The 12,504-nt window shown below is 34.4% G+C and overlaps 1 protein-coding gene across 2 annotated transcripts; it reads left to right on the top strand.

Annotated features, from left to right (window-relative positions):
• Positions 1 to 383: 383 nt before the first annotated feature.
• LOC123322332 (zinc transporter ZIP11) lies at positions 384 to 10,562 on the top strand. Of its 2 annotated transcripts, none has more exons than XM_044910276.1 (7): positions 384 to 629; positions 687 to 921; positions 1,024 to 1,155; positions 6,334 to 6,553; positions 8,643 to 8,741; positions 9,796 to 9,954; positions 10,389 to 10,562. In XM_044910276.1, the coding sequence occupies exons 1-7, from the start codon at positions 522 to 524 to the stop codon at positions 10,465 to 10,467; spliced, it is 1,032 nt and encodes a 343-aa protein (XP_044766211.1). In that variant the 5' UTR covers positions 384 to 521; the 3' UTR covers positions 10,468 to 10,562. The 2 variants fall into 2 exon arrangements, with proteins under 2 accessions (XP_044766211.1, XP_044766217.1); XM_044910282.1 differs by having other exon boundaries at positions 390 to 629; positions 1,024 to 1,154; positions 6,387 to 6,553.
• Positions 10,563 to 12,504: the final 1,942 nt, after the last annotated feature.

Here is a 12,504-nt window from a genome sequence, read left to right as displayed (position 1 = left end):
ATTGTTATTGCTTCTTGTGCGCCTAAACTTAATAAATGCCGATAATTTGTTTCGAAGTACCTTTTACCATAATTCAAGACCGCTTAAGAACTTGAAAATGATTAAAGCCGGCAGAGGCAAATACTAGTAAATAGAAATTGCTTCAAGGAGATACATAATTAGATGGTGACTCCTTCACATTCTTCGCCACGATCACGAATGTGACGAATTCAATAGCAATTCCTGAAAATACTTGAATTATGCATGCATATTTTGTTACTAAACAGCAACCCAGATCTTGCATCAGAAAATAAAGACACAATCAAGGTGGTGCCATTTCTTTGGATCTGCGTCAATTTCTTGTGTGAATTTTTTCAAATTCTCTCAAAGAAATATTTAAAATTCAGAATTGATTGCCGCGCATGGCAACTGAAGGAAAAGAACGATATTTCTACTCCGGAGTATTCCCGGTCTAATGGCAGTCCGTGTCGGTCCGCGATTTTGTTAGGTTAGCGCTAGCGTTAGGTAAATAAATAAATAAAATGATTCAGGGATATGGACCTGTTATGCAGGCATTCCTAGGTACCCTTTTCACCTGGGGATTGACCGCTGCAGGTGCTGCTGTTGTGATTTTCATTCAGGGTTCGCAGGTAATGTCAATATAACCTCAAATTTTGCAATGTAAACAATGAAGATTTTCATTTCAGCGAAAACTACTCGATGCAAGTTTAGGATTTGCTGCGGGGGTAATGACAGCAGCATCATTCTGGTCGCTACTTGCCCCTGCCATTGAAATGGCTGTCGATTCAAAATTTTATGGATTGAACGGGGAATATGCCTTTGCCCCTGTGAGCCTGGGGTTTCTGTTAGGGGCCCTTTTTGTTTATAGCACAGATGTTCTCATTACGTACCTAGGAATAAGTTCACCAAATGTAATGCTAGGTAAGTAAGAATTGCTACAGATTAGAACTCTATATGACTGTGGTGTTTGAGTGCTCGATATCCTGTAGTAATACATGTACTTATGGATTAATTTTCTTGTAGCGCTAAACTCGTCGTCCCTTCCTCGTAAAGATAGGAGAAACAGTATAATGAGAGGATCCCACTATGTTTTACCGGACACGACTGCCATTGACGGGTTTCCAGATGCTGGAGGTGTTCTTCAACGTCGAAGGGGTAAGTGAAGTTAATTCATGGCAACGCAGTAGAATCTTCACATGCTAATTTATAATACATAATATATTTCTTGAACATAATGATTGGAAACAAGAGAAGGCGACTATTCTAACTCCCCTTATTTGACAATAATTTTCCATTGCGAGTAAGTGTATTAAATGATCACAAAATAGGTTTATGCACTGAAAATTTAATGGATGAACACTTATTACTTTTATGTATTTGAACTTTTCATGGATGTTGATGAGTTTATAGAACACCTAATCAGATGTTATTCACCTCTTGAGGTCTTCCCTGTTATAGATTGATAATCATTATGCACACATTCCTTCCACTAATTGTATTTAATAACTCATAAGACTAATGAAAGTAAATATATTGGAATACTTTTACTTTTTGTTTCGAGCAACTGTAACAGATACACTGATAGTAATTCATCCACCTCTTCTTGTTTTATAGCTCTCAGTCAATACACGACAGCATAAATTTAAGATCTCATATCACATATCAATTATTATTGCATTGCTTTAAAAAATATGTTGTGCTAACAATTGACAAGATCAGTTATGTACTGCCTCAGATTTTTCTCTGTGTGGGTGGAGCTGATAATTATTTTATATTAGTGACTAACGACAAACTCAACTAATGTGAGATAATGATATTTGCGATATCCAAAAATACAGTGCCTATTTCAATAGATGAATTTTCAATATCTATGTAGATTAGATCAGTAGTAAAACATTTACACAGGGTATTATATTGTTACCATTTATTATGAAGTGTTTTTGAACACATTTCCATATCTGAAGAAATTATCATGAGGTGAGAAGCTTTCTGTTACGAAATTCAAAAATAATAGGGTAGAAATTATCATAATGAATATGTATAAGTACTAGTAATGTCATTGAATCCACGCAATCTAAAAACTAATTAAAAAAAATGATCCTGGGAAAAACTGTATGAATTCATGCAAATCAAATAGTGAACTACCTATATTTTAATTGAACCTGAATGACACAAAAGCCTTCACGGACTCAAATCAGGTTTTGGGGCGAAGTCTCTTTAAAATACATCGTTTTTGGAAATGAAAGCGTTAGTTTTTACTTTCAAGTCTGTATTTGAGGGCCAAATTAGAGACTTTTCGTCTCAAACGCATATTCTGCCATTTCAAATAATGAAAAACCCTTTTTATACTGCATTCACATTTATTTTAGCAGTTGGTTGGTCATGAAATAATTTTCTCAAGTTTCTGTAACTAGAACGGAGTAAGGTTGGCACTCATGAAATGTCGCTAATGTCATAACGCCGTTGCCACAACTTGGCAATTGAGAATTTTATGTTTGAGTGAAGTAATGCGAAAAGTTACTACAGGATTTTCGATGAATGTCATCGTAGAATAAGTTCCCGAAAATTGATTTTTCTATTTTTCATTTGACTTGTCCTATACATTGTAAATGTCTTAAGGTACCAATGAATACCTAATTATTATTATTATATCAATGCATTAAGATAAACAGCCACAAATACGCGCCAGTTGTCCTGTTAATTGTTTATTCATATGAAATTTTTGTTCAAAGGTGAAGTTCATCTTGATTGAAAATTATTTTACATAATTCCTTTTACTTATATTGATGCAAGATGATTTTTGTTGAAGAATTTAACATTCTTGTAATTATCTGTTAATTCCTTCGGGAGATACCCATTCCCAACCACTGCAACATATGCATTTCATCTGCGGGTTAATATTTTTGAAATCTACAACTGATGTAACGTATTCAAATTTTAGCCAAAGAAGATAACGAACATTAACTCTCCTCAAGCTAGTGCATATAATGATATTATACTGATCTCTTGTATTTTCCATGCAAATAACTGGATTTGGTATGCCTTCGATCAGTTTGTATAAACTTCAATTATGTTCGTCACATATTTTCCGAAGAGATTCGACATTGTGATAAAATACGTAATAACAGGAACTTTTACGTAGAACGGGCAACATAGCGTTGATTTAAAACCCAAAAATGTTTTGACAAGCGTCATAACCCCACATTTTCGTACTATACAGAGTGAAATGTGTCAAATTTCCATGGCCAACCGACTGCTAAAATAAAATTGAATAGAGTATATGTACACATAACCATTAATATTGACTCTAAGGATTGCTTTGAGATGCCTTCTTGGGTATGGTATGGGATTAGCCAAAAGGCCTTCTAGGACACCTATATTATTTAGATTATTTAGAAGATCCCAAAAAACAAATATCTTTCAAATACAAATTGAAGGCACTTCCGGAATGCTGATTTTGCGATAAAAATTAATGGCCACAAATATTATGCTATGGTTGTCACAAAATTCGTACGGCACATCTTCGAGTTCATGGAATTTTTGTATCTCAACTTAAAAAACCATATTGCTTTAAATGATTCGTGTCGATGAGTCCTCCAGTATTTATCAGAAAATTAGATGCGGGTCGTAAGATTTTGAGGTTGGCCTTGACATATCAGACAACGAAGAGTTGCGAAAAATTATACTATTCCCCTTGGAATTCTCGTTTATTATTCAATATTCTTCAGCACAGGATGTATATCAATTCTGGTTCGCAGAAATAATCACTAGTTCGCACTCTTGAAAAAATTCACATGGAATGAATGAATTAAGGCCTGGAATCTCGACCACTTCACAAAAATGGAAATAAGCAACTTTGTAGCAGTTGCAAGTGTTCGAATTTTTTCAGGAATTTGAGTCGTGGTGAACACAATATTCAAAAAAATACGTGAATTTTTTTATTTCTACAGCAATTCGCAATTCATAAATCCTCAACTTGATGTAATCCTTGATGAAATATCATTTTTCTTAGCTGCCAGAATAGCTGCCTCATAAATCTTCAAATGATGAAAGATTGGCCCTCCTCGTATAATAAATTTTGTTATCACAAAGTGAATGAAGTACTTGTCGATTTTACGACTATACATAAAGGGAATAACTGGAACTCCTTAGGATGAACACTTGCCTGAATGAAATTTGGGACCAAGATCTTTGATGGTTTATTCGATTCTTTGCTATCACTTCAGAATCTTTTGATGTCGACGAATCGGAATCCTAATTAAATTCTATCTAAACTGGTTTATTTCTCGGCAGATAGGTTTGAAAATTCCGATAACAAATAGCATAGAAACGCGATAAAGAACGTTTTAAATGAATCTATTGAATATTCGCATATACTTCGGTCCATCAATTTAGATCCTCATTCTGATTGAACTTTTGAACTCTAATATGCTTCGATCTAGTCAGCAATATCATTCATTACTAAAACTGCGATTCCAGTGATTCGTTTTTATGGTGGGTTTACTTCGGATGAATTCCTCAACACGATTTGAATATAATTTCTAATAATAAATAATATCGTGGTATACCACTTACAGACAGATGATTATGTTGTATGTTTCCTACAAACATTATTATTGTTTTTGCACCATATCATTCATTCAAGAACCTCTCTTAAGAGGGGTCTACACCGTTATAGTGGTCAGTTCAAAAAGAGAAAATGAATATCTTACGTCAGAAACCACTAATTTATATGGGGTTTTCATTATAATTCAATTCAATCAGTTCGTCACCTCGGAAAGTCAGAAATTTTTTTATTCGTCAAACGGAAAAAAAATATAAATTTTTTTCATTGAAGAACAAATATTCATTCATGTAATTAACTTTCCGAGGTGCAATTATCTCTTCTATGAATTTCCACATGAATAAAATTCTCGAAAAGTCTTGCCATTGGCTCCAATTCGTATCCTGATGAAATTGAAAAAAGACGTTCGTTAAATGCTGCCATCTTTTATGAGAAAGTGGAAACTATTGTAATATCCGTAACGCCATATACGGATGGCTAGAAAGTCCCGTGGTATAAACTTCTCTTAATACCTTCGGTAAAACATAGCTTTAAGAATCAATGTTAATTTCAAACAAACAAAAATTCATGATTTGATCAGAAATCGATACCAATCAAAAATGGTGCTCAACTGTTGTTTTCTTCAACTTCGCAAACAACGAATACGAAACTTCAGCTGTTTTTCAAGAAAATCTAACTTCTCTTTGTATAAATAGAGTGTTTCGCCATAAACTGGACGAACAAATACATTCGTGTAGATGAGATCTGGGAGAAGTACCCCGTTTTCGTAGCAAAAACGAAATACAGGGTGTTAAAGGTCATTACCAGCAATATTTTGTTGAGTGTGTAAGTTTTGAAATAACGGTTTCAGGTCAAATCTCAGTATATTAACGTCTTAATTCAAGTATGGTTCAGAATTCAGTGAGAAAAATGGCATGCCAAGTGTTTGCCATCTGCCCATGAGATTGGATTTAATGGGGAATTCTCCTCAATTTGGGTTATCACTGCATATGCAAGTTTAAACTGAATAATTATGAGTTTCATTCATGATTCTTTCAAATTCACCGCGGAAACTATTCAAAATCATCCTTCAAATATGGGGTTTTAAAATTTAAATCGCTTTGTGCGGAGTTTACGATTTGGCAACAGCGCACACAAGACAATGAAAAGAACAATGTCCGATCAGCTTGTTTATAAAATAACAGCTGTTGATCTACAGGCGCGTACTTACTGGCGAGCCTCAACTGCAACTGGCCATAAAAATCCCATAAAATTTTACGACCTTCCTCGTTCGTCGCAGACTTCATAGACAGCCATCTTTGTCTATCTCATCAAGATATTGCATTTGTTGTCCTTTATTATCAAGGCATATTTCAGTCGATGTTGCCAGCTTGCGCAATTCTCACAAAACGGTTTAAACTTTAAATACCCATTTTTATTTATCATTTTTAAGTGCTTAAAGTAATTTTTTTGGGATACGGTTGAAATGGTTATTTCAACATGTGACGTTTCGAAGATATTTCATAAAAAATACATCATTTTCGTCAGAAGGAGTATTCCCTGTTCTCACTTATCTCTGCATAAACTCACCATTTAGTCCCCAGATCTTTTCTCTCTAAAGTTCCATTATTTCGGATCGACGGGCAGAATTGAGTCCATCCCAATTTTATTGGGATGAGACATTTTCTGGTTCAAAATTCGAAAATAACAAACTTTTGGGCCAATAATACCGCGCAAAAACTACCTCTTCGCTTTTTGCTTCATCTACTGACGAATTCCTTCTATTGCAGTAGGTACACCGAAAAATACTTCTCGAAGTATTGAACAAGAAGTTTCTAAACAGAGTTTCGAGGATGCCTCTGTTATTGAAGAGATACAACACGGCCAATGGAAGAGGATCCTTCTCCTTGTGATAGCCATCACTGTTCACAATATACCAGAAGGTTTGGCCGTGGGTGTTGATTTTGCTGCCATTGGTAGTTCTCCCTCTGCCACGTTCGAGAATGCCAGGTGAGTTGTTTTTTTTCAACATTTTGAAATTTATGTTTCAAATGGACGTTGTTTGTTCTAGTACCATTTAAACTTATTAAAAATTACCAGCGGGCTTAATCTCTTAATATCTCTGTATTGTTATTGTTCACGATTAAGTTTTTCTGACGTTTCCAATATTCACTCAATTTCTGCTGTTTTAATTTGGTAATTTTTTTCACTGTTTCGATTATATTTATGTATTAGGAATACTCGATGACAGTCATTCAGAAGGCGACGCATGCATATCCCAATCAAGTGAATTCAACGAACAAAACTTCTTCCTTAATTATGGATGTATCTTCAGAGAATGAGAAGAAGGGTGAAATAAATTTATTTGGCATTCCTTAATTCCTTAATTTCCTGAAGCATCTTTTCTTCCCGTTTTTTTTTCTCTTTTTTGCTAATTTGATACAATTTGTTTTGTGTTGACCTGTATGGTGTACTAAAAATCAGAAACGTTATTGGTATTTTTTAAGCTATTTCTAACACTTGGTAGGATTCATTTGCATTATGATTTATTCGCATAATGATTTGTAATTCTGTTTCCTCCCACACAGTAAAGATATTTTCTCACTTTTTCGCTATTTACTTAGAAATTATTCAATGCGTTAACTGTAAATTATGAATAAACATCCCATTTTGCAAATCATGTACCTAATGCCGTTGTTCATATCATTCTATCTCAAAAAAATAGATACAGAAACTTTTTCACTCTCAGTATGCAGTTCGTTTCAACTGCGGTTGATGGTCAACGCCAAGAAATGGCTCATTGTAAATTTTCGTTTATTTTCCTTTTCACTTTGACATTCTCGAATCTAGCATAAAAAAATTTTATAACTGCATTTGACGCAATCAGATTCATTCTTTTGGGATTTTCCCGAGTGTTTATCTACCTAAACAAATATTCGTCAAATTTTAAATTTGTTGATTTAATGCATATCTGTTTGTTGAATAGTTTCAATTAAATCATCAAAATACATACGCCAGGTTTCGTAATAAACTTATTTCGTATTTGCTGCAGTTTTTAAGGAAACAATAAAATATGCATACCTACGGTGAATTTCTTTATTTTCACAAATTATTTTATGCGACGAAGACCCTTATAAGGCGAAGAGATAATCACTGAACATGGCCGACGAATGCTAACTCAATTGATAAAATACTGCATCTTGATCAGTAATTTTTTCTTCGCCAATAATTTCACGCCAGCACTTACTGTTTTTTCAACTGGGAAATGCGTGCATCAAATTTTGGTGAAGTACAGAAATATTCACAACTTGCTATTGGTTGGAGTGAGATTAATCAATTTGAATTATGAGCAAGCGAAATGATTATTGACTCAATTATCATATCGTGATATTTCTGGCTGGTCATACTAGTGTTCTGCTCGTTCATCCTCGGCCCACTGCAATCGGCGTACTCTGTGCTCTCTATTCAATCCGGGATACTTTGCCCGCATACGTGTTCTTAAACCACAAACGTGCAGTCGGCTTCTCACAGCCTGGTTAGAAATTAGAACTCTTGTTGCAACCCTCTGTGATCTAACATTATTCAGCTGTGATGCCGGATATGTGGAATTCCACATACCCATCCTATATCCACCGTATGATTTGGTAAAGTTGCACAGGAGTCTTCTCGGCATGTCTGATGCATCAATATTACTTCAATTTTTTCAATTATTGTCAATTCGAATCGAAATTATGCATTCAAACGAGAAAAAATATGTTCAGCAACCTCAGGTTTTATGCCACCATCTACAGTCTACTATAATTAATCGATTTCAAGCAAGAGCTAGAAGAGAGTAGAACATGAATATGATGAAATAAAAACAACTTTAAAATATCCCAGTTTTTCCTAACAAGTGTTCTGGATAAGTTAGACAGAAGCGACTAATAAAGAGACATTTATACGTAGTCGCTATAAATTGTTGACCAGTGTATTTGATGTGAAACACATTAATTATCTTTCAGCAGATCCTTCTCCTAAATGAAGAATGTGGCATTTACAATGGCGATATCATTAGGACCAATCAATTGCAAAATCCAAACTACTGATCATTTATTTTCAGAAATCTTGCTATTGGTATAGGCATCCAGAACTTCCCTGAAGGACTAGCTGTCGCATTACCACTGCAAGCTTCCGGATTCTCCACGTGGAAGAGTTTATGGTAGGTGCAAAAAGGACAGACTCGATGGATGTCAACCTTTTTCATTTCTGGTTTTTCCTAGAAGTTTATTTTGGGAAAAAATCTATAATATATAGATCTATATTTAGGCCTGCCGTTTCTCTCACTTCAGATGTACAAAATCAGATACTTTTCTCGTGGACAAAAACAGTGTCCATTTTATAATGGACACTGGGGTGTTCGGTGCGTGACTATACACACTTGTATGACAGAATAACTCAACAAAGGGAACCTTATTCCGACTAATAAATTTTAAGTTAGGAAAATGGATTTTAGTTAAATTTGGTACACTTGTTAACTGTTTTCAGATAAATTAACTGAGCATCAGTTAAAAATTCCTGGTCTAGGTCTTCGTTATATTTTGTTTTGTATATATTTGTACCTGGTGGGTATACCTCAGTTGCAGGTCACAATTTATCTGATTGAACATGAACTGATGTACCTATTGAATGAGCTAATTGGTAATATTTCTGCACATAACAACACTGTTTTATGTGACGATAAGGTGAGCACATTAAGGTCTCATGTTGAAGTGATGGCATCGAATGTCACTTGCTCTTGGATTGGTCACTCACCGAACGCCCTGCATATTATTATTAAGTTCCGATTCTATTTATAATGCAGCTTAGTACCTTTCATGTCCAATCAGAGAAAAATTTAAACTTCCTCACGGCTTTTCTGTGGGCATATTTGTTGTAAAAGAGTTTCCACATATTTTGTAGGCATTTCACAGCAAAATTTACTCTTCACGTTCCCTGCTACTACCGGCTCAAAAACAATCAGTAAATGGTTGTTTTGTCGAGCTCTGCCCAAAGAACAGGAAACTTGAAGCGGTACAATATAACCTTAAAAGCCTTAAACTCGGTAGCATGTGTGGATCAAGCATGGTTGTTAAAAATAACGTGTAGGAAATTATGAAAGTTGTCTATTCTCGATTCAGGCAGGGATAGAAATTTTGGTGGATGAATATGACTAAAAACGTCCTGACTCATAAATGGCTTCATAGAGGCCAGTTGAGAAAAAAGTATTTTCACAGGTACGGTCAGCTCAGCGGCATGGTAGAACCGATCTTCGGAGTATTGGGAGCCTTGGCCGTTGCTTATGCGAGACCTGCACTTCCCTACGCGTTGGCCTTTGCAGCAGGGGCAATGATATACGTTGTGATAGACGACATCATACCAGAAGCCAACACAAAGTGAGTTATAATTTTTATTGTTTTCTTTAATGCTTTCTGGCCTATATTTTTACATTTTTTCATGGCTTGTGTAAAAGACTAGCTAGCTTTGTGAGGAGTAGTGGATTGATTTTCCTCTCCAAATAAAAATTGACCTGTCTCCGCGTTTTAAGGAAAAACTCATATTTACGGAACTATCAGGCTTGACTGTTTTATGTGTGCCACCATGTGTTTATGTATTGTTTTTTTAATTCTTCGCCTAACATATTTCGTTGGGATCATAATTGAGACTACATTCAGTTCAAAACTCCACCATAATATTCTGACATTCTCAAGATGCCTCTGGATTTAACAACTCATTTGTTGATAGAAGAGTATCAAATTCGGTGGCATCGTCAAAATGTCACATGACTTGATTATTGTAGAAATTTGAGATTATAATGATATTTTTTTAGTGGCAATGGAAAACTAGCCACCTGGAGCGCAATGATAGGATTCTTAGTCATGATGTCTCTTGACGTTGGATTAGGATAAGTTTGTTCAAGATGCTTTCATCAAGATGGGCATATGGGTCATTAAGAATGACGAGAGAATCAAGAAGAATTTTCCTACAATGAATATAATTTAGTTCAATTTAAGTACGAAGTATGATAGTTACTTCAGGTCAAACGTGTGCAATAATAGGTCCAAATACCAAATATTAGGTTCAAAACAATTTCCAAGTGTTCTGGTTCCAATTAGAATTACATTTATTAATTTATTCTTTAATAGTGATGAAAATAATATGGGGGCATGTGGAATAAATTACTTTCTCAGCAACTGGAATTGTAAACTCTAAAATAGACAATACAATACATCCATCCAAAAAAGCCATCTGTGACAGAATGTATACAACTCATCCTTTACTCAAGCTGTAACATATTTCAATCACAGCATCGTTATTGTTCTACTTTATTTGGAGTATCTGTCGAGAAAATTCAAATGAATAATTTCACACTTCACTTTTATATGGTTCCTTGAACCTTGATTCTTCAATATTTTCATTACATTTGAAAATTGAGGTTCTGTTTTTCTCAAACTCTGTCAGAATTAAGAAAGTCCATATTTGTTTCTGTCACTTTTCCATTCGCTTACCTTTTATGCAAACATTGCACATGTTTGGTAAGTATCTGAGTGACCAGTATACCTCAACATTGTAGATCATTTAAATAGTCAATTACTGTTAGGAAACCCAGGGTTACCCAACATTCACTTAAACCAATGTTTTCTCAGAAAGTACTTAAATTTTCATTGATTCAATCAGTTGTTATTTATTTTATTATACAGTTTTGTAGTTGTTCATATATGTAGTTTTATATACAGATATGATAATTTTTATCAATATTTTAACATTGTATCAACTACTGCTGTGATATTAATATTAGATAGAACGAAATAAAGTATAATTAAATAATAGTGTTTTCATTGAAAAGTGGTTTGGAAAACTAAAAGCAGTTTTAAACTAAAAATACTACTTGTTGGTATATCATTTAAAGGCTCGTAAAGAATAACTTGCAACATTAAGTTGATTACTCAAAACTTGCAATGTGAAAAGACAAAACTGAAAAATGAAACGTACCCAATGAAAAAATCAAAATTAAGTATTTAAAAAAAAAACCTCGCAGCTGGAAATTTTGTTTCCATATTGAAAAGCTATTTCATAGCTTACTCGACAATTTTTCTTGGCTTGGATGTATTTTAGGAAGTTTTGAAGTCAGAAATTAGGAGAGTCTTTCCGCCAGTGGCTGATCCAGGATTTTTGTTTGACAGGTTCTATGGGTAGGATTTATCAAGGGATACAATAAAAGCCTAAGGCCCCTTTGCACCAATCCCCCTTAAAAGGAGTACTTAACTAAGTGTCGTTTAAAGTTAATGGACGCTTAATTTTATTCCCAGTTGCACGACTGCGGCTTAACAGAATCTTAAGTAAGGGGCCCTTAAGTTTTTTTATCTAGTGATATTTCAGTTTTTTATTTTGGTGCAACTTCATCCCAATCCAATAAAGCCATTTCATTGGTTGGCCGGTCGCCGATAATCGTTGTCATTTCATTAAACTAACTTTATTGTCCTGTCAGTCAGAGTCAAGGATATTTATTATATTATTATCAAAGAGTGACAACTTTTTGTTGCTGAATTAGCATTAATATAGATAATGATAATGAATTATTTTAGGTTAGAATCCCGCCCTTAAATACCTAAGTGGTCATTACCGGAGCGATTAAATTTAAGGCTAGCTTTAGCCATTTAAATGCATTGAACTAAAGAAATTCTTTAGTTCAATGTTTAAATGTCACTTAACAGTTGGTGCAACGTAATTTAAGTTAAGGGTTCATTTTAAGGGACACTTAACACTAAGTGCGTTTGGTGCAAACGGGTCTAAAAGATATGTACAAAATTTCATTCTGAATTAAAGACAAGCAGCAATGTAAAAGTATGATTCAAATTTTCTCAGATACTTTTGGGTGGAGGGGCTTCAAAATGAAAGGTTGTTAGTATTGAGGAATTGAACTTTTGTAATTCTTTACAATCAGT

This window comes from Coccinella septempunctata, chromosome 1, assembly GCF_907165205.1.
Source record: "Coccinella septempunctata chromosome 1, icCocSept1.1, whole genome shotgun sequence".
Lineage (NCBI taxonomy): Eukaryota > Metazoa > Arthropoda > Insecta > Coleoptera > Coccinellidae > Coccinella > Coccinella septempunctata.
This window is presented reverse-complemented; position numbering and strand designations above follow the sequence as displayed.

Coding starts and splice junctions, on each gene's coding strand:
- LOC123322332 (XM_044910276.1), top strand. CDS start 522: ATGATTCAGGGATATGGACCTGTTATGCAGGCATTCCTAGGTACCCTT. Junction 922..1,023: donor TTCACCAAATGTAATGCTAG/GTAAGTAAGAAT, acceptor ATTTTCTTGTAG/CGCTAAACTCGTCGTCCCTT. Junction 9,955..10,388: donor ATACCAGAAGCCAACACAAA/GTGAGTTATAAT, acceptor ATATTTTTTTAG/TGGCAATGGAAAACTAGCCA.